Here is a 25,742-nt window from a genome sequence, read left to right on the forward strand (position 1 = left end):
CCCTGGTACAAAAACAAACAACCCTCCATTCCAAAGACTAGGTTATTGGATTATTTGATGATTATCAGAACTGGATTGAGTTCTTGGTCAGCAGTTCCTTGCTGATTTCTTTTGCTGGATACGTCTCAGACCCGTCAGTGACCAATGGGCCAGTGCTTTGCCCTCTTCTCAATCTACACTCAATTCTTTGATTACTGAATTTCAATTGTTTTTTTCTTTTGTAGTCCTGGGGACTGAACCCAGGGCCTTGTGCTTTGGAGGCAAGCACTCTACCAACTGAGCTATATCCCCAGTCCAAAGATTTCAAATTTTTGCTCATGCTACACAATAAAAAATAAATTTTATAATATTACTATGCACAGAATAAAAATGAAAAAAAAAAGTCATGAAAAAATACGTATTCCACCTCATGGGATGAATCTGTTTTGTTTTTGTTTTTTTTACTTTGTACTTTTTCTTTCTTTTTAAATGCTATTAATTCACTAAATTGATTTCATGAGCAATTAATGGGACACAATTCACAGTATGACAACACTGTTCTAGGTGATCTCCAGTGCCACAGTTCTAAGTATCATTTGACTCCCATACTTATACCACAGTCATATCCACTCCTCCGAACTTATTCCTATATCCTATTTGCCATCTCCACTTGGATATTTTCCCAAACCTATTCCTCTTACCTTATTGGTCCTGTTCTTGGTCAAATGGAACACCATTCACTCAGATACTTAGGACAAAGTCTGAAGTCCTGCTCAACTGCTTTTTCCTCTCATACCCTGATATATCCTTTGAAATATAGACTAAATCTAATTTCTTATTGCCTCTCCCACTGCAAATCTTAAGTCTTCAACTACTCTTACAAGGAATACCAAAAAAAGCCTATTAACAATTTCCCCCCAATTCTCTACATAATAGTTCACTCTCCAACAAGTCAGAGTGATCTTTTAAAATTATAAATCAGTCATGTCCCCTGCTCAGAACTACCCATTGATTTCCAGGTACAATGAGAATAAAATCCAGATGTCCCATATGGGGATTAATGAGATCCTACCTATCCTTCTTTTCTGACCTCATCTACTATTCTTCCTCACCCACTTCCAACAATAGTTCTTGCTGTTCTTGGAAGATGCCAGGAACACTTCCACTTGAGAATTTTTGTACTTGCTATTCCCTTTGCCTAGAATGCTCCTGTCCAAGATACTTTCTCCTTCATTTCATTGATTTCACTCATAAAGAGTATCTCAAAGCAGCCTCTCCTGATACCTGAATGGAAAAAAATCTCTCCTAATCATACCTAGCTTCTTATCCAGCTTTCCCATTCACAGCACCTATAACCTGATACTGATCTCCAATAGTACTCAAATTGTAGTTCATGGGATGAATAAAGAATGAATGTACAAATTAATGTCAATAATTACTACCTTGAAAGTACTATTGAGAACTTTAGTCTTGGTAAACACAAACCTCATTCTTTAGGTCTTTTTTCTTTTCTCTTTTGAATTTATTTAAGGGATAAAGGCAAGTTAATAGGAAAAAACAAGATCAACTTTGTGAGCTCATTCGGAAAAAGTATAATTGGAATACATCCAAACTTTTGAATAAACTATAAGAAAATTATATTGATATTCAGGCAAAAGAAGTAGGAATCTTAGATTCTATATACTTATCTAGTAAGTACAACATTTATACAATTAGAATTATAAAATAATGGATATGAGCCCAGACTTTTGGGGCAAACCCTAGTCTGATTCTTAGTAGCTATAAAGCTTTTCTTCACCTGCATTTTCTAATACTAGTAACAATACCTATCATATATTGTGCTGTGAGAACAAAACAATGACTTACATAGTAAGTTTCTAAATAAATTCCAGCTATTACTATTCTTTTTGTTTTTTCTCAGGTTCTGGGGATCAAACCCAGATCCTTGCACATGTTATGTAAGCATTCTATCACTGAGCTATATTTCCAGCCTCTATTATTCATTTATAACTTATCCCCAAATTTTTTATCCACTGACATTATTGAAATACATAAACATTGAGGTACAAAAATCAAAATTTTGCTTTATATTCCCAAATGTCTTCTCAGGAAACACAGGGGATTCGTGTTATCTTTTTTCCATCAAATATTGGAAAAACTTGGTAATGAGGCTGAAAGTTGGGGAGTCATAAAATGGTAGACTAGAAATGTGAAACTCTTAAGTCTGGATATTAACCAACAATATTGTACAAAATAAATAGTTTGACACAGTTTACAAGTATGAAAAAAATACTTGTTTTAAACATTAAAATTTAAACCTGTTTAAATTTAAACCTGTTTAAATTTTCTCCTATATCAAATTGCTCAACTTTTTGAATAATTAGAACTTGTTCATGTTTTATACCTTTCATAAACAGCACTATTTGTTTTAAAATCCTACCATATTTTATTATAATAATATAGGTCTTTTTAAAAAAAGCTTACTTCTCCAAAGACAGATAGTTAATTACCTTAAATATTAAAGGATAAACAAGGAAAACAATCTGAACTTTTCCAGAGTTTATTACATTATGTAATGCAGGAGACAGTTAAGTTCTAGAGGATAAATCCTATAATTAAAATTAACTGTTTTCTTAACTGGGCTAGATATTCGAAAATAATTTTAAAGTAAAAAAGCTTACTATAACCGTAGTCATAAAAGAAGTTTGTAATCTCTCTGGAAAAGCAGGGCATATCATCTGTTGCCATGGAGTCAATTCTGGCAGCTAAGCCTGACCTCATAATTAACAGATCCACAGCATGAAATACTTAAAAGATCAGAAACATTAGCAAGCCTGAAAAAAATTACTGAATTTCTACAGCACACAATACCTGTTCTTGTTATGATCTGTATGGTTTAATTCAGTAGGCTACCCTGAATACTTGAGGATTAAAACACATACACCAGGTAACTGTGTATACTACAGATATGTCAGTTGGCTACCCTCAGAACTTGTTAGTTGCAAGGCCTGCTAAATTACTATTAGAAAGGTCAATTGGATATTAAGTATTCTTATTTCAAACAGGCCATTAAATAAAAGCTACAAAGTAAAACATGTTTAAAACAAAACTTGAGGGACCAATTACTAAAGAAGTTCAAGTTTGGGCTTTGTTGCAAGTAGGGGAAAGACACAGGAGTGTAAATAAAATTATAAACTGATAAAACAGTTCTCAAATCTCAGACTTTGTCAGTATTTTTCTTGAAGAGTCAGGCTTCTTAATATGATACCTTCAGATATAACTCAAAAACAATTTCAAGTAATGAATATGCTTAGGGCAATCATATCAATTGTATACGCTTCCCTCCAGCAGTTAAAAAATATGTAGGTTAATGTCTGATTTATTAAATATGACAGCAAATGACTCAGTTGTGTTTAATAATAGTTTATTTTCATAATATTTAAATGACCATATTTACATATTTAAAATTATCACATCACTAGTTCTTGCAAGCTTTCCCATTTTCTCCTGTAAACATTTTCTCTAGATAAGCTTAGAAAAAACACAGAAATTATTAAATTATTCTTTATCAGTAATTTGACACAAGATATATTAAGTGCTACCATTCATTCAATAATTTATGAAAAGGAATAAGATCTTAGCATTAAGAATAAAGGGGGGTGGTCACCTAATTCCAAAACAAGGTAGGAGTTGGGATGGGAAGTACATGTATGAGAAAACATTTTTGAAGCCAGAGCCACTTTCATACAAGCTAAACAAATTTTCTATGTAAGTTAACAACCAAAGAGAAACACTGCTTTGCTGCTGTAACATAAACAAGTGTCCCAAAATGATGCATATCCTTTGGTAACCGTTAAGTGAATACTACCTTCACTTAAAGTGAAGCACTTAAAGTGCTTCCTCCAATCAGGAAGGGCTGCAATGGAAAACTAAATGACAAAGTTAAAAGCATGATCCAAGAGGTCTTGTAACTACACTTAACAGCAAACAGCCCCGTAAACTCCACAACTGGAAGTTGCTCCAAACCTCAGTGAAGAATAGGTGAGGAATGGTTGGTGGGAAACAGGACACCGATAAAACCGCTAAAGGGAGCGAAGCCCTTCACCGTGCGCACCCTCAGGAACTGTGGTCAGAAAGTCTGAGGCTTACTCAGGGTTGAAGAGGCTGCGGAACAAATGATTTCAAGCCCTTGCCCTTCCCACCCTTTCCTGAATCCTCAGCCCTGTCAACTCCTGATGCAAAGAACAGTCCTTAAGGGGTCGCGGGGGCTGAGGAGCCAGCGGCTAGAGCGCCCTCTTTACCTGGTCGCAGAGGCGCGGCCAGGCAGGGAGGGTGCGCGAGCTTATCGGCGACACCTGCCGTCTGCGCCTTCCCGCCCGGCCCGAGCAGGGATTCCGATGCTACTTCGGCGAGCCACGGCGCGCCGCGCTTCCAGAGAAAGCAGGAGAGGAAAACAACAGGCAAGACACCTAGAAAATACCGCGCCACCCGTCATTCATAATCCGGCGGACCGGAAAACGATGGGTTACGTCACTTCCTTCTGTCTCACTGCCAAACGTTTCCCTCGACTCTGCTGCGGGAACCTTTGTTTTACCGCTGTCGGAGCCGGGTGATGTGCGGACCGGTTCGAAAGGAGCCACCGGGAACGGACCGAGTGGCGGGGCGGAGCGGTGAGTTATGACGAGGGACCTGCTCCCAGACGCCTCTGGGAGGCTCGAGACCCCCGCGAGGGGCAAGTGGGAGCTCTGCGGGGTCTTGATTTTCTCTCACTGAGGGTAAAACTCGTAATTTGCTGGCGAATGCGTGCCCCAGCCCTGATCGCTCTCCCTTTACAGTGAGCACTGCTTCCTCCCAGGGTGTTGTGGACTGGGGACCCAGCCCAAGGGAATAAGTCCTTGGAACTGTGTCTTGGACCTTAGAGGATTTCGGTGACCTCTTTGTACAGCTCTTTAATCATCATCTGGCCCCCGTGTCAAGGACCTTCCCCTGTGCTAGGCCCTCGGTGTGTTTTGCTATGATCAAAAGATTGACTTTCGTTTTTTACGTGTCTCCTGTCGCTTTTCAGCTTCTCTGCAATTTGACTAATTTTGGATTCGGGGCCTTTTTCGCCTGTCCTGCATTTCCAGACGTGTCTGTAAGGCGTTAATGTAATCCAAAGCTGAGTACTCCGTGGAGGAATGTAAGGGAGCATCTTTAAAAGAATATTTATTGAAAAGGTTTGCAAAAGCTTTGCAAAGACAGGAACAGAAATGTTTTCTAGAGCCGTCGTGAGATGGCAGCTGTAACATTGCATTCTGCATGAATTGAGTCATTTACCTTTATCTTGTGCACATGCAGATGATTAACTTTGGGCTGTTTTGAGATTCTCAGGTAGGGCAATCTGGGAAAATGACATCTAGGAACTAACAAATTTAAATTTATATATAAATACTCATTTTGGTTGGAGAAATCACACAAACCCTGAAAAGTGACATTTAGACAAAAATCTAGTTCTTTCAATAAAAATTTATAAGCACCTGTTAAATTCCAAGCACAGAGAAATAACTGAACAAAAAGCCTCTTCTCTAGTGAAATTTACCCTCCCGTGGCATTAATGAATTTAACCTAGGTGAAAGGTTAGGAAAACAGCATTACAGACTTGTACAATGTTCCTAGTCATGAAAGAGGTGGGTTTTGTTTTGCTTTTTTAATATTTGGTTTTGTTGGAGGCTGGAGTTTCTTTTCTGCCTTTTTCTGAAGTGACCTGGGAAATGATTAGAATTATGTAGGAGAGAGAAGATGGTTATATTTTGCTTTGATCACTTAATCTAATAATTCCATAGGTGTCCTTTTATGATAATTAACAAAGAAGTAAAGAAATAGTCAAAAAAGAGACTCTCCCTTTAAAGGACTCAATTTTATAGGGATAATAACCCCTGTGCAAAGAAGAATGTGGCTTAAATTAGAACGTTCTGGCACCATGAAAAAGGACTAAAAGATACCTTAGGAAAGAAAATATTAAAAGAATTTGGGAAGGAAAAATACAGCAGCTGCCAGAGTCTTCACAAGAGGTAACATTTGAACTGGGTATTGATAAGATGTGGAAGTTTTAAAAATGGGTGAAAAGCTTTTCAGGCAGGAAAAAAAATAAGCATTGCAAGGCCAGCTCTTGGCAGTTTTTTATGTCAGTTAATGAATTTTCTTTTAAATCCAGGCCAAGAAATTTAGGCTTTATTTTGAAGGCAATGGGAAAGCTTAATTTTTCAGGAAAAAAATAAAAGTTTCATTTCTGGAAAATTACCATGGCAAGTGTTGAAGTCAAGGAGAATAACTAAATTTTTGGTATAATTCAACTAAACTAATAAAGACCTGAGTTTGAGTAGCAACAGTGCAACTGAGAAACAATATATGCTGAGTCAGAATCTATAGGAAAGACTGGCTTATAATTTTGGATATCAGAAGTAGGGAAAAACTCAGTGAGGGAAAGATGTAGACTTCAGACCTCATTAATAGAGAGTTACATCGTTTATTAAAATAGAATACAAGACGAGGAACTTTTGGAAGAGACATTCATAATCTCAATTCTCGTTTTAACTGGGTTTGACATACCAATAGACCAACAAGGTAAACATGTCTACTAAGTAATTGGACATGTGAGGTTCCAGCTTAAAAGAGATTAGAGTGGAGGAAAAAAAACATATGAAATCATCTGTCTAGAGATAATAGTTGAAAACAATATCTATAAGATTACCAAAGAAGAAATTGGTAACAGAAATAAAGAAGCTAAGAATAGAATACTTGGGTAATACGAAGAGCAATAGGAATGAGGCAGTGAGCCACAGAAGAGTAGTTAGAGATACAAGTTGAAAACCAGAAAAGATGACTATAACGGAATTCAAAAGAAGAAAGTACCTAACCTGTATTTTGGCATTTACTGAAGACCCGCTCTTTGCCTGGCACTCTGGTAGACATGAAGGTTACAGCAATAGGTAAAACCATCCAACCCACAGAAAATTTACATTTGAGTGGGAAATATGGATATTGTTTATATGATTAACACTGATGAATATTATTAATAAATACAGAAAGTTTGGGGAAACATATAGTAAGACTTCTAATTTTTTTGAGGAAATGAGCAGGAAAAAAATATCCCAAGACTTGAAGAATGACTAAAATGCAGTAGGGCAATCTTTCTACTAAAGCACTGAGATAAGAAAGGTTATGATATATTGGAGGACTTGAAATACGTCAGTGAGAGTGGCCTGAAATAGAAGGTAACATTTAATAATTACATATTTTTTGCTGGGTACTGTTGTAACTGCTTTACATGTAGTACCAAATCACGTAGAGCATTAAAGACCTTGTTAAGAATCTTGTCCTTTAACCTTTGGACCATGAGAAGTGATTAGAAGTATTTTTAAGTAAGTGAATGATATGAAGAAATTTGGAGCACAACAAGAATGGTTGTGGGGAGACCAATTTGGCTATTGCACTGGGCCAGACAATAAATGATGATAGATTGGATTAGAGTGGTGGTAGTAGCAATTGTAAAAGGTAGATGGATTTGTGATATACTTAATAAGAGGTTTGGTGATTGAATTGGGAGTAGGAGGTAAAGAACTGGGAGGAATTCAAGCTGAATCTCAGTTTTCTGCCTGGTGCAGTGGGATAAATATCATTTGAAAAAGGTGTAATATTAGAGGAAGAACTGATGAGAAGGAAAGAGTGCATGAGGCGTTCTGTTAGAAACATGTTCATTAAGAGGTCCCAGTGAAATAGCCAGGTCAAGCTGGCAGTTGGATCTTGGAAGAGAGGCACAGGCTAGAGAGAAAAATTTGTAATCACTGGCAAAAGATTGTAGATCAATTTGTCTAGGATAGAAGCTATCAAACTATAGAGTGGATCAGACTTGCCTAGAGAGTTTAACACAGATTTCTGGGCCCCACTCTCAGAGATTTTTCTTCATTAGGTCTAGGAGTGGAGACCAGGAGTTTTTATTTCTAGCATATAGGTGATGCCTATGCTGCTGATGCAGAGAACATACTTTTGAAGGAGTAGAATAAGAACAAGAAGATATCCAGCCTTAAGAATCTCATTTTTAATTGAAATAGGAGGAGCCTACAAAAAAGACTAAGAAAGAAGTAGAAGGGAAAATAGTATTAGATTTGCTGAAGAATGACCTTGGTAAAAGCATGTTCATAGAATGGTGGGGCAAAGGCCAAATTGTAGGAATTGCACTGCAACTGGAAGGAATGAAGAAAAGAGTGCAAAAAGTAAGAGATATTCTGAGCAAGTTTGCTAGAAGACAGGATAGGACAGGTTCAAATATATTTAAATGCTAATGAAAAGATTCCCTAGAAGGAAAAAGTCTTAAAATAATATTAAATATTGTAAATACTCCATAGCTCAAGGCTCTAGAAAATATAGGAAGAGATAGGATGCAAGGACAAGTGGCATTGTATGAAGAACCATCTCCTTTTCTGTGAGGTGGAAAAGGAGAAGTGATGGGTGACAGGAAGTTGGTTTAATTCCTCAATGATAGCTTCTGTTTTTCTGTGAAGTGAGGCTATCGACCACAGTAGAATTTAAAGAAAATGAAAATGTATGACTGATGTTTGCAGGAAGTGGGAAAGGGAATTTACCAGGAAAGCCTTATAGGATCGATAAGTTGTGTTGAGTGCCAAGATGAAGTTGTTGTCTCTGAAGATACAGTGGGTATATAGTATTCCTTTCAGCCACACTTAAATTTTGGTGTAGACAGGGAGAAGATGGTTGGTAGGGATGATGTCTACGAATAGGTAAATCTATAGACAATGGGGCAGGGATGCTTACAGTGCTGGTAGAGTTATTGAATGGTTAGACCATGGAATGTAAGCTGGATAGGAAGTAAAATAACATACTGCAGTAAATGAAAAAGAATTGTAGGTTTTGAAATGTACAGGAAAGGAATTGTATGGCAGTAACATGATTTGGTGTAACTCTAGGAAAATGTTTTTGGAAACAGTAAAGAAGATAGAGTACAAAAAATTACACTTCCTTGTGACTTTCTATGTATATTTGCCATTAAGAACAGATGATAAAAAAAATAGAAGGCAACAGAGACAGGTGGTATAAGATAAAAAACTAAAACATAAAAGATAAAACACATAACTGTGAATCTTTTATTTTAACCTCAATTATTGTTTCCTATTTGGTGAGGAAAAGAAGTTGGGGCAAGGTGTCAATAAGGAGAAGCCATAGGGAACCAGAAATTGGAGGCCTTTATAAATTCAAAGACCAGGTTGAATGGAAGCAAAGAAAGAAAATGTAAATAAATTGGGAAGAAAGGTTTTCTTGATACCCTGAGGGAAGTTACTGATTGAAAACCATGGAATAGAGTGGTGGAGATGGTAGTCAAAAACAGGATTGATTATAGTCAAAAAGAAGAGTATTGTGGCAAGTTTCATATTTCACTGGCTGAAGATAAACTCCTTCAGGTTGAAATTCGAAATAAACTGAGCGTAGAAGTTGGAGAAGATCATTGATAGATGCTCATTTGTCAGAGATGATGAGAGAGAGAGAGGAATAACAGACTGGGAAAGATATTTAATATGTTATTAACAATGAAGATACAGAGGTGAATTTCAAGAGACGATAAATAATGGTCATGGGTTATTGTTCTAAAAGCAGCAATATAAAGTAAGTTCTCTGTAGACCTCTTTTTTACTCTTGAGAAGGAACTAAGACAGAGGAACACTGCTCTGGTGGAGGTTGTAAGGGAAGTGATATCGTTGAGGAGAGTGGTGAAAGTACAGAGAGAAAAGGAGTGCTTGAGGAAAAATGGAAATTATAGGTAATATAATTTATAATTAGTAGGGGCTAGCAGTGAAGTTAATGTGGAGAGGGAGAAGAGCTGACCTGAAAGAGCACCAGAGCAATTTTGAAGGAAGGATAGTTTATACCTTAAAGCAACCATGATGTATAATGGGGGAAAGGGGAACTGGAAGTTGCTAGATAGACTAGAGCAGTAGCCTCCAAACTTGTTTTCATTTATTACGTGAGTTAAAAAAAAGAGAGAGAGAGAAAAGCCAATAGAATAAGGAGCCCATCCTGCATCTTTAACAATTCTCCATTCATGGCCAGTCTTGCTTCAGATATGGCCCCAGTCTATATATCCCACCCTGTATGATTTTGAAGCAAACCCCAGATAACTTATCATTTCATCTGTAAATATCTCGGAATGTGTCTTTTAAAAAAATAAGGGCTCTTTTGAAAACACCCACAATACCGTTAGCATACTTGAGGAATTACTAATTCTTTTGATCATCAAATATCAAGTATTAAAATTTCCAATTGTCTTCTTAAAAAAATAGAGTGTGTGTGTGTGTGTGTTTATAATATATATATTTGGCCATTTATATGCACATATGTTAATGCTTATTTTATAATTTAAAAAGGGGAATTTTAACATTTTCTTCCTGTATTCTGTATTGTATACTACTGGACTTGATGGACATGTCAGTAATTAAACAGGGGTACAAGCCTGTTAAGTTTTATAGTTATGGGATTGTATATAATGAACTGACTCCAAAGTTTAAATATTGGTATTTATGATATCTTATAATTTATATGCTATTTTTACCCAATTATAATATAAACCTTTTATCTCTTATTATAGAAATATGTGAAATTACTTTGGTTCCATCTTTTTCAGCATATAAATTTAAAATAATTTCTTTCCTGAATACTACAAGGTTCTTCTAGGTATCAATCCATTGGTCAGTATGCAGTAAAACAGATTGTTCTGGATATAAACCATTGTACACTTCAACTACATAAAATTAGGCCAATAGAAGGTAAGGCTGTGTTCCCTTTGTACATTTTGGAGGAATGGCAGGTTTACACCTTTAATCCTTGAAATTGTACAGAGGAGCTGTTTTTTTTCCTGAAAGTATAAATGATGCCCAACTCCATGAGTAAATTTTAAAATAAACTTTCTATTCCTACCACTTTGTAGAAAAAAATATATGCAATAATACAGTTTTAAGCTATGATGGCTTTTCCATTTTGTCAGAGCCTTACTAATAGGAATGTTTGAACTGTTACTTTTTTCTTATAGTATTGGCCTTTGGACTCCTTTGTAGAGGTGATTCAGGTGATACTTTAGTAGAGCACAGAATTTGACAATAATTTTGAGTTTATCAAATAGATTTAAAAAAAAAAAAAAAAAAAAAAAAAAAGCCTAGGGGTGTTTCCTTGTGTTTCCTGTCAAACAAGAGGAAGGATGTGGAGAGCAGTAGGAGGAAAATGCATAAAGAAAATTTATTTTTGGCTTGTGCTTTCATATACCATGATTCAACCTACAGCAAGTTTTAATGGTGTTTTAAGCCCCTGAAAATGGAAGATTAGTGTGGAATTGCTGACAGATCCTTAACTGCAGCAATGCTGGTGTGTTGCATTATTATAATATTAACCTCAAGGATAGAAGGGAAGTTCAAACTGTAGTATATTGATCAAAGGATTGAACACAATACGTTTTTATTTTAATAATTCTTTGCCCGGAGAGGTATTTGAAAAAGTGACAACCAGAAGTAGAACCACCTGATAGCATTGTTATTAACTAAAGGAAAACTTTTCAATGTTTTAGAATTTCATAAGTCTTTGATGTATGTCTTCAACTATCTCAACTTTTCTTTAAGCTTCTTAAGATACATAACATTGTCGGTTCTGTGAGATATGTGTAGTAGATACAGAGCCATCCCTCAGAAACCTTGCTTTTTAAAAAATAGGTTAATACTGGAGATACCACAATCTAAATGTGATCTAATGAAGTTTTCATTAACGTGTTTTTTGAGACAGTTAATATTTGGGGCAGAGGACTAAGGAAGGAAAAAAACTTTGAGGTAAAAGTTGCAGCAGTGACTTCTGTAGCCATCAATTAATGTACCTTTTAACCATTGCTTTTCTGTGACCTTCCTCCCCGCTCCACCCCACATGCACACTAAATTTTTGTTTTTATTGTGGAAATAGGTTTGAGAATTTATGATATGTAGTAAACTTGGCCTAAATTCAATTAGTTTCCTGTGTACTGAAACTATAAGTGCATCTTTTAAAACAACTAGGAAGTGGCTCTGTAGCATGGAGAATATAATCTGCACTTAAAATTTCATCATGGATGTGGATACACAAAAAACATATAAAACTGGTTGTTCTGGATGAAAAGAACTAGATAATGCCAGTCAGGGATAAGACACTTTTATCCATAATAACCTTTTGGAAATCTTAAATTTTATATCATCTTCACAGTATTATCTATTGTAAATATAAGAACAAAATACATAAAACTTAGACATAAGTAATTGCACATTTTCACTAAATTACTTCTACCTCTTTTGTTCCTTCAGGTGTTTGCAATGGCTGCTGCTGTGAACTTGGAACTTGATCCCATTTTTCTGAAAGCACTAGGTTTCTTACATTCAAAGAGTAAAGATTCTGCTGAAAAGTTAAAGGCACTGCTTGATGAATCCTTGGCTCGGGGCATTGATTCAAGTTATCGTCCAACTCAAAAGGTACGCATATGAATAAAAAGCTTGGAAAGAGATTTGTAACACCTGTAGAAGTATAATGGTAATATTTAGACCATCTCACAACAATCTCTGCCATGATAATCTTTCCTTGTGGCATGAAGAAGCTGTATTCTTGGACTTTCTTCTCTCAAGCTTTCAGAGAACTGTTACATCACACAGAAAAGTTAGTTTGGTCTAGGAAATATTCTTTTCTACTGTCTGATGTGTACAGAGATCTACATTTTCACGATTCACTTCAATTTCCAATACTTTATGATCCCAATTCCTTTAAAGCTGTTTAATGTAATCACAAATTCTAATTATTCTCTAATTTTTAAGGACAAAAATGTAAAGTAAAGGGACAGGGGTTTTTCAACAAAGTAAATTAAATATGGACAGGATAATTGAAGGGAAAAGTAGGTATGAATGAAGTCAGAAGTATATCTCTAATCTTAATAATAACAAAGCAGCCAATGTCAGCCATTATAAGGATATATGTTTTGGAATCAGAGAAAGTTTTTTAATATAATTGTATGATGATAATGGATTACATAGCTTGAACACTTATTCTGTTCCAGGCACTTTTCTGAGTGGCTTATGTGCATAATTTCAATTGTGATAATGAACTTTTGAGATAGGTATTGAAACTGAGAAACAGTAAGTTAGTTTCACACAGACTCTGTTTATTGGCAAAATGAGAATAATATTGCAGAACTGTGAAAATTAAAATATGTATATCACCTGGAGTAGTATCTACCTGGGCTCTATGTGAATGACAAATGCTTATTGTATTCTTTAACACCTAGTAAGACCTTCTTTCAAATTCTTCTAAAGCTCTAGCCCTGAAACTTCAGGTTATTCAGGTCTGGGAACCTAGATACCAATCTGAGAAGGGGAAGATAGAATTATAAGACTTGCCAAAGTCCAATCAGACTCTGAAGCTCAAGACTGGGTGAAGTCCCAGGCTCAATGCCTAAGTTTCTGTAGTATATATCTTTGTGATCACTTTGTAATCACCAAAGAAATTTGGGAAAACGATGGATATATTCATTATATTGATTATAGTGATGGTGTCATGTGTATGTACACACATCAAAACTTATCATACCCTTGAAGTAGTTACAGTTTGCATATCAGTTTTTTCTCAAGTCCTTTAAGAAAAGGATGTTATATTGGTCATGGTATCTTAAGTTTTTAACTTAATGTTGTTTGGATTTATTATCTATTCTTTACAGTGTATTAGTGTGAATATTTAATTACTGGTATCTTTTTATTTTGCTTTTTAGGATGTGGAGCCTCCCAAAATTTCAAACACAAAATCTATTTCTGTTAAACAAGAACCAAAAACATCATCCAGTCTTCCTTCTGGCAATAATAATGGCAAAGTCCTTGCAACAGAAAAAGTAAAGAAGGAAGCTGAAAAGAGACCTGCTGATAAAGTAAGATTTTATTTTAGCTTAATTTATGAAAGAGTAATTCAGTTACTTCATAGGCAAAAACAATGTTTTGCCTTTTTCTTTTATATAATAGTGTGTATAGATACTTAATAATCACTCACTAATATGTTTTGATAGCTGTAGGTACTGACTTTTTGTAAAATGAGTAAAATTTAGAAGCATTTTCTATTTGCTGTCAAAAGATATTTGAGCCCTGGGGTATAGTACTTTCAAGTGTAAGCTTTACTTTATAACTCAGAGATTTTAGATAAAATGGCTGTTGAGAAATAAAGATAGAAAAGAGCCGGGCACAGTGGTGCATGCCTGTAATCCAAAGTGCTTGGGAAGCTGAGGCAGGAGGATTGTGAGTTCAAAACCAGCCTCAGCAATTTAGTGAGACCCTATGCAATTCAGTCAGACCCTGTCTAAATAAAATATAAAAAGGGTTGGGGATACAGCTCAGTCATTAATTGCCCCTGGGTTCATTTCCCAGTACCAAAAAAAAAAAAGAATAAAGATGTAAATGCCTCAACATGAACTTTGTTACCTAGTGATAAGCACCTTAATAGGGCCATAGATAATTAGATTGTATGTTTTGGATGATTACTGCAAGCAGTAATTAGACTTTTAATAATTAATAAAATAGTTATACTAAAAATATTTTCAATAACTCTTGCCCTCAAAGTGGGGGCATATTTATTGCATATTTTCATACTTTTACTACATAGTGTCTATTCATAAACTACATATTATTTTTTGTACTTTTAAATTTACACAGATGTTACATGCTGTGTATATATGTCCTTTGATGGAGAAAAAGTTATTCTCCACTCAACAATGTGTGTTAGAAATTAATATCAATGCATGTTGATCTAGATATTTATTTTAGCTACCATACAAAATGCATTCTATGAATAAAACACTTAATCCATTCCCCTCCTGATAAGCATTTAGATTATTTCTCCTGTTTTTATAGTAGGGCTTTCTATGTATCTCTAATGAACATGTTAATAGTTTTTTTTAAGACATATACCTTTAAATGGATGTAGTAGAGTATGGATTTAGTATTACTAAATACTAAATGGATTTAGTATTACTAGACATTATCAAATTGCTATCCAAAGTGGATGTATTAAATATATACTCCAACCAACAAAGTGTAAGAATTCCAAATTCTCCACATCTTACTAGATTTCAATTTTTGCCTATCAGGTTTATCTATAACATTTATGTCTTAACGAAAGGAACCAGAATTAGCTTTGAAGCAATGCATTAAGTCTGGATGACTGGTAAACAGATGTTACTTGTAGATGGACACAGTACTTTTATTTATTTATTTTTATGTGGTGCTGAGGATTGAACCCAGTGCCTCACACGTGCTAGGCCAACATTACCATTGAGCCACAACCCCAGTTCATATATCTTGCTATTTTTTGACATGCTGATTATAAATTAGTTATAATTCTTTTACAGATCTTTAATGTGCATGTCTGCTCTTACTTGAAAATATCTGTAAAATAGACTTGATCATTGCACACTGTTCATTTTATTTCTCAGTGATTTAAAGTTTGTTCTACTGTGTTACTTTCATTATTATTTTTGATTGGGTACTTTTATAGATGAAATCAGATGTCACTGAAGGAGTTGATATTCCAAAGAAACCTAGATTGGAGAAACCGGAGACACGATCCTCTCCTATTACTGTCCAAACAAGCAAGGATTTAGCTATGGCTGATCTTTCCAGTTTTGAGGAGACTAGTGCTGATGATTTTGCCATGGAGATGGGATTGGCCTGTGTTGTTTGTAGGTGAGTTGTACCTTGCCACAGATGATGATGATGATGATGATGATGATGATGATGATGATGATGATGATTCTTCTTCAAGAGCAAACAACTTCCTCCTGTCTCTCTTCTTTCCCCACAAAATTATTGAAATTAATTGAAATTAATGGACACTTTCTTTCTTGTTTTGATTATTTGGGAGGGAAGAGGAAATGAGTGGATTATGCCTTATGAATTACATCATGGGGCAATTTAACGTCCTGTGACGTTAAAATATCAAATATTTTATTTTCCTGACTATAACTTCTTTAATCTGTTGTGTTATAGTAATTTTTTTTGTATTCTTGGAGTCTAGAAGGAAAGTGATTATTGCATATTTCTGAGGAAGAATCTGTTCAATGGCAGACTTCATTACTTCCATCTTGCTTTTTAGGAAATCCATGTCACTTTTTTTTTTTTTTCTTTTATGAATTATTTATAGCACTCATAAAAATGAGCTTATATATACCATTTCCTAAAATACCATTAAATCTTTTTCTAAGAATAGTAGAAATGAAAGACACGTAGGTTTTATTAAGTGATGTTTAAAGACTTAAATGCATATTTATAAAAACTGATAATTCTGCTTAGTAGAAAATGCATTTCAAAATCAGAAATAATAACTTGATGTCAGGGGTTAGTTTTTAATTGTTAATGGTTTTCATCACCTAACATAACAAAAAAGATTACTTAATAAAAATGTTTAATTTGGGTACATTGGGACTGAGTAAGCTATATTTTTGTGATTCTTATATAAAATAGTTGTGCTTAACAAGGTAATTTGTGCAAACTTCATGTTTTTCAAAGACATTCTTTTATTTCAGCCTTTACTATGAAAGTTACCATTTTATAAATAAATAGCAAAGTATTAATAGGGAGAGATTTAGTAACTGTAGTGTTTCTTTGGGAGACTTAATAATAAAATAATTTGGGAGACTTTTAAATAATAAAATAATCTGTGGATGTGGTGATGGATTTTTGTGCTATTGGAACTTATCTTTTTCGATACATGTATTAGTTCATTCTGTTCAGTTGATCAAACATTCATTGAATGCACTGTGTCTACACAGTGTTATGCTAAGCACTGTAGATAATTAGGTTCAGTTTTCACATTTTGGTAACTCATTAATGATGGTGACAGAACAACATAACAGCTATAAAGAAATTTAATAGATACACTGAGAAAATATTATGAGACAGAGTACTGGTCAAATTTCACTACCTTCTGGGAGAATGAAAGAAAAGGGGGAAATGATAAGGAGAATGTAACCAAATTTAATTAAGAAGTCATATATTTATTAATGATTGGGCATATACTATAAAGAAATAAAGTGTTCTTGCAGGCCATGTGTTGGGATTTTATTAATTTTTTTTTTTTTATTTTCTGGGTTTCTTTTTCCTTTGAATATATTAAACTTTACTAGAACAATCCTGAAATGACTAAGTCGTTGTATTCAAGAAGATATAATGTTTAATGGTATATTTTTCTTAGACAAATGACAGTGGCATCTGGTAATCAATTAGTAGAGTGTCAAGAGTGCCATAATCTCTACCACCAAGATTGCCATAAACCCCAGGTGACAGACAAGGAAGTGAATGACCCTCGCCTGGTGTGGTACTGTGCCCGATGTACCAGACAAATGAAAAGAATGGTAGGAATTGTATTTTTTCTATTTTAAAGTGTCTCTGGTACTTTTTTGTTGATATGTATTTCAAAATAAAAATTTGGACATTTAACATTGAAAATATAAATAAGCTACTTATTTAAATGTTTGTATATATAGCATATTTTTGTGATTTATTTTCTATGCCTAAAGATCATGTTACATGCATTTTCTCTGTTTAGCTTTTAACTTATTCTAATATAGATTAACAGGATTGAAGACCCACAAATTATGAACATTCCTTATTTATGTCAATGTATTTATAAACAGTGTATAATGTAATAAAGCACTGTGAAAAGTGGTAAGATAAAAAGCACAAGTTACCTGAGTTAGAAAACATTCATGATGTTCTCTTAATTCTATTTTATTTGCTAAATTTGTTGATTTTACCTCTTACATATCTCCAAATCTGTTCATTTCTCTTATTACTCTGTTTCACAACTTGTCATTGTTTATTGCAATGATAATTGCAATATCATTGCAGTAATAAGTTCTTTTAATAAAGAGAACTTTAATAAAAGTTCTCTTTGCTTCCCTTCAACCTACTTTATAACATTTAGAATCATTCATCTAAAATACTTAACCAGCCTTATCTAAAAACCTCAAGTAGCTCTCTATTACTTATATAATGAGTTTATGCTCTTTAGGGTGCATATATGGGCCCTCCATTTTTTAACCACAGCTACCCTTGAAGCTTTCTCTCTCACTGCTTCACTATCACCAATATGCTCTGGCCTTGCTAGATTAAGTGCATCACTTCTTGAACGTATGAACTTCCATGTTGTGTGTGTTCTGCTTCTAAACTTCACCTTTTCATCTAAGTACTGTTAATTCTTTATCTGCTTTGTGAATTAAATGTTTAACTCGTTTATCAATGCATTGCCTGAATGAGAATGAGGCCTTATTCATTTGTGTAGCATCAGAGCAAGAACCCAGGACAGGACACCTACATCCTGTTGTTCTCATTATAAGATAAGTAATATGAAGGAAATGTATATCAGTACCAGAAATCAAAAGACATATTTCATATTTTACCACAGATAGTCTTTTAGCATCCTTAATAATAGTTTTAATCTGGATGTTGCTTTATAAGTGATGTAATATGGAAATGTAATGTAAAAAATAGTACTAATTGAGACTTATGGACCAAGATTGTGTAGTATGCAAATGATAACACAAAATGATGACATAAGAAGGTCCAAACAAAGATAAAAAAGGCCAAACTTGAGCTTGCAGAAATGGAGACAAATTATTAACAATTTCCATGATACTGCATGGACCTGTGAGTATTGTCAAAGACCATGGAAGAACTGACGGAGATTATCTTTCCCTATGCAATATAAGTAGATTCTCCTGGATTATTTAATTATGATTTATAAATAATGATGATGAATAAATAGTAACTATTATTGTTGCACACAACCTATACCATACCCTTTTCTAAATTCTTATATAATTGCAATTCATTCTCATAACCCTCCTTCAAAACAGATGGTACTATCACCACTTGGCACATGAAGAGAATAAAGCTTTTAGAGATTTACATGTTTTTCCTGAGGGAACAAAGCTGGGGAAGTAGTGAGCTGCATTTTAATCCTGGTTCTGTTTGACTCCAAAAACTGTGTCTCAAGCACTGCATCATACTGTCTATACATTATTATTATCTACCTATTAAACACTTAAACCAAGAAATGATTAGAACTTATAAGAGAATTTAACAGCATTTTTAGTTATAAAGGAAAAATCAATTATTGAACAAAATAAACTAGAAATACTTAGAAAGGGAAAGGGAATGAAATTCTTAATTGATAACAGAAATTTGTATTTATGAACTTTCTGTATGGATTACTTTACTTGGTTATACAATGTAAAAAAACCTTAGAAATTTCATTGTTTATCAATAAATTGCCCCCCTACTACCATTCTGTACTTAAAACCATATAAATGGCTCAAGCTGTTTTTAATTTACCCTCTAACTCAGAGACTTATGCCTGGACCTCAAGAAGAAAGCTCTTAAATGCTCTTAATGATAAATATAGCTAACCGGTTGCATTTATGGTTGGCCTTCCATATGCATGGATTCAGCATCCATGGATTCAACCAACATGGATCAGAAATATTCATGGGGAAAAAAATCACTCCATCCTGAACATGTATAAACTTGTTTTCTTTGCCATTACTTTCAAAACAATGTAATAATAACTATGATTATTTCCAAAACAATACAACTATGATTTCTAATGCTTAATATTATTACTACTGTCTAGAAACCAATGAAATGTGTCAAACTACTAATATGATGATGATCACAAAAATAATTTGTGTAGCAGTCTGTATTTTCAGTGTCACCACAGTAGTTTTAAAAAATATTTACCTCTATTCATTCAGTGATTGATCCTATGATAAATTTTATGTTTTATGTATTCAGTTAGGATCTTGTATCTAATTTAATGCATTGACTTTTCCAGGCTCAAAAATCTCAGAAACCACCCCAGAAACCAGCCCCCACAGTTGTTTCTGTAGCTCCCGCTGTCAAAGATCCATTGGTTAAGAAACCAGAAACTAAACTCAAACAAGAAACAACCTTCCAGGCATTCAAGAGAACAGAAGTAAAGGTACTTTCCTTTTTATTTTTATCTACATTTCTATCTTGGTTTAGTTGACTAAACAATAATTGCTTAATAAGAAATTTAATTAGAAACTTTATATTTTGAATTAAGATTAATTACTACTAAGTATGAAAGTAACATTTATATCATTATTTCATTTCTACTTTTTCTCTTTTTATCACAAAGAGGAGCAATCTATGATCATTTCAAAATGACATTTCTTGTCATTCTTGTGTAGTTAGATACTTATTTCCCATCAGGAATTTTGGGTTAAATTCTAAGTACCACTGCCTTCATTAACAACAATTTTGTACCTTATACTACTTGAACTGACCTCTTAACTCCCCCCGCCCCATTTGTTGAGTATTGAGGAAATTTTCTTACTTTGTCTTGTTTTTATCCTTTATTATCATGAATTTTCATGATACCTCCTTTTTTTTTTTGTACCGGGGATTGAATCCAGGGGTGCTTCACCACTGAACCATATCCCCAGCCCTTTGTAAAAATATTTTATTTAGAGACAGGGTCTCATTGAGTTGCTTAGGGCCTCAGTCTCATTGCTGAGACTGGCTTTGAACTCATGATCCTCCTGCCTCAGCCTCCCAAGCTACTGGCATTACAGGTGTATGGCACCACACCCAGAGGTACCTTCTTATACTAAGGAACCATACTGTCTAGTGAGTATCACTTTCCTCATTCCTAGGTTTGCATTACATTATTTATTACTAATATCCTGGAATTACGATATCATTAAAAATATTATCTAATTTAATTAGAAAAAGGATACTTTTACTGAGTTATCTATTCCATTTTTAAGCATAGTACTAAAGATAGAAGAGAATATTAGCCCTAAATTCTCAAAGATTGAATCCAGAAATTCTAAGGATAGTACTTTGTCTCAGTAGCTGTAAGTAGCAAGCTCAAGAATCTTGGTATGACAAAAAGGATATGAATACAAGGTTCTCGTGAGAAAGATGCCAATAATTTTATTTGCAGATCATTTTTTATTTTAATTTACTGGTGAAGAGTTGATATCCAGAGGATATCCATTACTGATTTGTCATATAGCAATTTGGCAAATTGAAATAGAAAAGATAATTTCTTATTTATTATATGTAATTTGGGTTGCTATATCCAGTAATCATATTTTATAATTTTTATATTAACCTATTACTAAGGTTTATTTTTAGGAAATCCAACATTAAATCATTTTCTGGCAAATAAATTAAGGTCTTGGCCATCATTTTGTCTGCTTAAGAGGTTTGGGTATTTTTATGATTAAAATGAATAACTTTTTCCTATGAAAACATTTCACTGCCATTTACACGTAGAAAACAAATGCTGTCCAACTAGAATGATGGCAAGAAAAGTCTTGTTAAAAATATTTGACAAACTTATTTTTCACACTGAATAGTGAGAAAATTATGTGGTCTCTATATTTGTTTTATTTTACTTCTATGTGTCCTGATAGTATTATAAACCATCTGTCATTGTGCTAAAAAGCAGTACCAGGCAACAGCACCATTAAAATAAAATGCCAAACACAGAACTTGCTTTCTTGTTTATACTTTATCAATGTTGGTCTTTTTAATTACTTCAAATGGGTTTTCTTTGGTGAAGTTTGTTGAAAGATCATTTAGCCATATGGCAGACAGTTTTATGTTTACTAGAAAGGAAAGAGAAAAAAATTAAATCTTTCAAAACTGAAATTGAAAACTATAGTACACCTGTGTCCTTTTGCTTTCTTAACTAATTTTTTCTCTTATTTCCAGTACGAATTCCTCTAGGAATTTATGTTTTCTGTAGTTTTCCTTATCAGGATAATCTAATTACCATACAATATTATTGTTTAAAAAACAGAGCATGTGAACAAAAGACTGGATTACTTCTGTTATAAAGCAAAGATCCCAGAGCATACTATTTGTTTACTTTTCCTTTTGTTAAAAATGTTGCCAGATGCACATGCCTGTAATCCTAGTGAGTTGGGAGGCTGAAGCAAGAGGATTGCAAGTTGGAGACCCATCTCAGCTATTTAGCAAGACCCTAAGCAACTTAGCAAGACACTGTCTCAAAATAAAAAATAAAAAGGGCTAGGGACAGAGCTCATTGGTAAAAATCCAGGGTATTAAAAGAAAAAAAAAGTTTTTGTGTAGACACTATCAAACACTATCTTGTAAAAGTGAAAATTGTTTTGTCAATTTTTGCTAAGGTCAGTTCTGAAATATAACTGGATATATTTTAAACATAATAACAATTTTTAAAAGTCATGTTATTTTATGAGACTTTACCCATTACCTGTCTGTGAACCTAACACTTTGGTTAGGTCTTTTTATTATGAAGGTAGAGTATCATTAAGAAGTTTAATTCAATCCAGGCATGGTGTAATCCTAGCTATTCAGGAGACTGAATCAGGAGGATCACCAAATTTGAGGCCAGCCTTTGTAACTTAGTCAGACTGTCTCAAAATAAAGAATAGAATGTAGCTTAAGGCAGCACTCCTGGATTCAATTCCCAGTAACAAAACAAAAAAATAAATAAATAAAAGGAAGTTGAGTTAAAAAAATGCCCAGTGTGAAAATGAAAAAAAAAAAAATTGTTTTGTGAATAAGAGCAATACATATTTAGATTTTGGCATTGGTTTCACTGTGAGCTTCTGATTAGCCAAGTTAGGAAGTTGACAGAGAAGTTGAAGTGTTATATACCCTTAAGAAACATATGGGAATAAGTGAGACCTACCTAAATGCCACTGGACAGCCTATAAAGCAGTTGGTACTATCTTACGAATGAAAGTAGGAATCTGTTATATGATAGTTTCAATAGAAACGTGGACAAATTGGGACACTAAAATCATGAGATATTTCTATCTTAATGTCATAAAAGTTGTACAGTTCTAAGTAGTTAACTGTACTTTTGCATATATTTTTCAGTGCAGGTTGGTAGAAACTTTTTTTAAAAAAACAAAAAATGACTTTAGAGTCTATATGCAGCTGTTTTCTTTCTCTCATACATTCACTCAATAAATCATTATTAACTGAAGTTTTATCTCAGGCATCTTCCTCTTGAATGTTCCAGTTGTGAGCATTTTTGTCCTTTAAGAGTGGATTCAGAGCCAGGTATGGTGGTGTACACCTGTAATCCCAGCGACTCAGAAGGCTGAGGCAGGAGGATTCAGAGTTCAAAGCCACCCTCAGCAAAAGCAAGGCACTGAGTAACTCAGTGAGACCCTGTCTCTACATAAAATACAAAAATAGGGCTGAGGATGTGACTCAGTGGTTGAGTGCCCCAGAGTTCAATTCCCCATACCCGCCTCCCCAAAAAAAGAGTGCATTCAGTTTTTTAAATGATCCCCAAGTCATTTGAAGCAAAATCTAAAGAATGAGATGTTTTTCTGAGATAGGTAGTACCTTTTTGGGTAAAAAAAATAAGTTAAAGCACTAAATCTTATTTTGTGCTATGATTTATAACTGAATGAATCTAAAAGGAGTTTCTTATATTTTCTTTTGGAATCATTTAAACAAGAATATGGCATCCAAAACTTTTTGTTTTACAAATTGACACTCCCACTAGCTATGGATAAGTTTTGTTCTGTGTGTTTTTTCAGATCAGTTTCATAAGAAACTAATTTTGTGGTATTATTTAAATTTTGTAAACCATTACTTTGGTATAAACTATCTAACAAGTAAATGTGTTATATATTCAAGGATATTATATAGGTTTTGATCATACTTGGCTCTAATGTAATATTTTATTTTTTTAGACACCTCCAGTTATTTCAGGAAATTCTTCTAGTACCAGTGTTTCCTCTTCAGCAACTAGTGGCCTAAATGCATGGCTTGCTTTTGGAGCCAAAACTTCCTCCGCCAGTCCATCAACAGCAAAACTGAGTTCAACGACACAAAACAATAGTGGAAAACCTGCTACCTCATCAGCTAACCAGAAGCCTGTGGGTTTGACTGGTCTTGCAACATCAACCAAAGGTGGAATAGGTTCCAAAATAGGTTCTGGTAATAGTACTACACCCACTGTACCATTGAAACCCCCTCCACCTCTAACCTTAGGCAAAACTGGCCTTAGCCGTTCAGTTAGTTGTGATAATGTCAGCAAAGTAGGTCTTCCCAGTCCCAGTAGTTTAGTTCCAGGAAGTAGCAGCCAATTAAGTGGAAATGGAAATAGTGGTACATCAGGACCCAGTACAAGTACTACAAGCAAAACAACTTCAGAATCCAGCAGCAATCCTTCAGCATCCCTTAAAGGTCCAACATCACAAGAATCACAACTCAATGCTATGAAGCGATTACAGATGGTCAAGAGGAAAGCTGCCCAAAAGAAACTCAAGAAGTGATATGACTAACCAGGTTTTTATATCATTTTACCCTAAAGATAAAAAAGGTTACTATTAGGATATAAACTATAATACACTGTAATTTAATAAAAATCTTGATTATCAAATTTCTATTGTTTCTTACCTTAAAATGCTAAATATTATTTAGCAAAATATGTAAACTTTTTAATTTAAAATTAGTCCTTAACATTTTTATTTCATTGATTTCCATAATCTGTGAAAATAATAGTTAGAATGACTAATTCTTGATGAGAACTTCAGAAGATTGATATGGTAGATGCAAATTTAAAGAAAAAGAAATAGCTCATTTAGCAAAAAGCCCAAGAGTTGATCCTGCTGAATGTGGTGCCTTGTGAGGTGGCAGGGATGACCCAATGTAAAGCTTTCTTGTTCTTTCCCCAATACTCTGAGCACTCTGTGTCAGTTGTCAGCATCATTTCAACTGACTTCCTCTCTCCAATTTTTTCTATCATTTTTAAAAAATTAATTTTTTGTAATTAACATCCCATATTGCTCTATTGTATCTTTACCTTTTTTATCACCTCCTTCCAATTATTTCAGGATTTATTTCTTCCAATAGATTTTAAACTCATGCCCTTTTAATACAGTGTTTTTCTCTCATTACCCACTTCCTTCCATATTGCCAATGTAATATATGCACATAGTATATAGCCAATAAATTTTGAATATTGACTCATCCTGGTTATGCACATTCCTGAGAACTGAGTAAAATATCCATTTCCAAGTAAAATATCCATATCCAAGTAAAATATTCATTCTCTGTGAATGGGAATTTAAGACTTGTTTACACAGTTTCTTCCTATACCATGAAAGAAAAGGAAGTTTTTACTACTCAAAAGTGTTAACAGCATTCTGCCTAATCTTAATTGTTGTTGTTATTATTTTGGTACCAGGGATTGAAGCCAGGGGTGCTTAATCACTGAGCCACATCCCCAGCCCTTTTTTCTATTTTATGTAGAGACAGGGTCTCACTGAGTTGCTGAGGCTAGCTTTAAACTCATGATCCTGTTGCCTCAGACTCCCAAACTACTGGGATTACAGTGCGTGCCACCACATGCAGTACCTAATCTTAATTATATAAAAGAAGTTTCTATACAATGATTATTCTTGACAATGTTTTGTACATTTTTAAGTCAAAAAGTGCGTATAATTTGGATTTGTTTGTCCCCCAAGGTTTCAAGTGTTGGAAGCTTGATCCACAATTTGGCAATGTTAGGAGGTGATGGGATCTTTAAGGGAAGGAACCTAAAAGGAGGTCACATTAGGTCGTTGGAGACACTGTCCTGGGAAAGAATTGAAGTTCTCATGAGAGCCCTGAGCTCTCAGAGAGTTTGGTGTTATATTA

The 25,742-nt window shown here is 34.3% G+C and overlaps 2 protein-coding genes across 6 annotated transcripts in view; one reads left to right on the forward strand and one right to left on the reverse strand.

Annotated features, from left to right (window-relative positions):
• Positions 1-4,483, reverse strand: part of GSTCD (glutathione S-transferase C-terminal domain containing) — a 183,661-nt gene extending 179,178 nt beyond the window's left edge. The window contains exon 1 of the mRNA XM_079154691.1: positions 4,281-4,483. The gene's annotated coding sequence lies outside the window, so the exon portion shown is untranslated. The remainder of the gene's footprint in view (positions 1-4,280) is intronic.
• A 37-nt stretch (positions 4,484-4,520) lies between these two features.
• On the forward strand, positions 4,521-25,116 carry INTS12 (integrator complex subunit 12). 5 transcript variants are annotated; one of them, XM_079154699.1, is made up of 8 exons: positions 4,669-4,754; positions 5,045-5,158; positions 12,342-12,506; positions 13,790-13,942; positions 15,559-15,746; positions 17,254-17,413; positions 19,894-20,040; positions 23,792-25,116. In XM_079154699.1, the coding sequence occupies exons 3-8, from the start codon at positions 12,351-12,353 to the stop codon at positions 24,374-24,376; spliced, it is 1,389 nt and encodes a 462-aa protein (XP_079010825.1). In that variant the 5' UTR covers positions 4,669-4,754; positions 5,045-5,158; positions 12,342-12,350; the 3' UTR covers positions 24,377-25,116. The 5 variants fall into 5 exon arrangements, with proteins under 5 accessions (XP_079010824.1, XP_079010828.1, XP_079010827.1 ...); XM_079154698.1 differs by lacking the exons at positions 4,669-4,754; positions 5,045-5,158 and adding an exon at positions 4,521-4,649 and having other exon boundaries at positions 23,792-24,472; XM_079154702.1 differs by lacking the exons at positions 4,669-4,754; positions 5,045-5,158 and adding an exon at positions 4,521-4,649 and having other exon boundaries at positions 13,790-13,906; positions 23,792-24,472.
• Positions 25,117-25,742: the final 626 nt, after the last annotated feature.

This window comes from Sciurus vulgaris (genome assembly GCF_902686455.1).
Source record: "Sciurus vulgaris genome assembly, chromosome: 9".
Classification (NCBI taxonomy): Eukaryota; Metazoa; Chordata; class Mammalia; order Rodentia; family Sciuridae; genus Sciurus; species Sciurus vulgaris.

What these genes read in the sequence shown, in the direction of transcription:
- INTS12 (XM_079154698.1), top strand. Translation starts at nt 12,351, where the DNA reads ATGGCTGCTGCTGTGAACTTGGAACTTGATCCCATTTTTCTGAAAGCA. An exon ending in AAAAGAGACCTGCTGATAAA is followed by an intron (nt 13,943 to 15,558) that starts GTAAGATTTTAT and finishes GTACTTTTATAG; the next exon opens with ATGAAATCAGATGTCACTGA. An exon ending in CCAGACAAATGAAAAGAATG is followed by an intron (nt 17,414 to 19,893) that starts GTAGGAATTGTA and finishes TGACTTTTCCAG; the next exon opens with GCTCAAAAATCTCAGAAACC.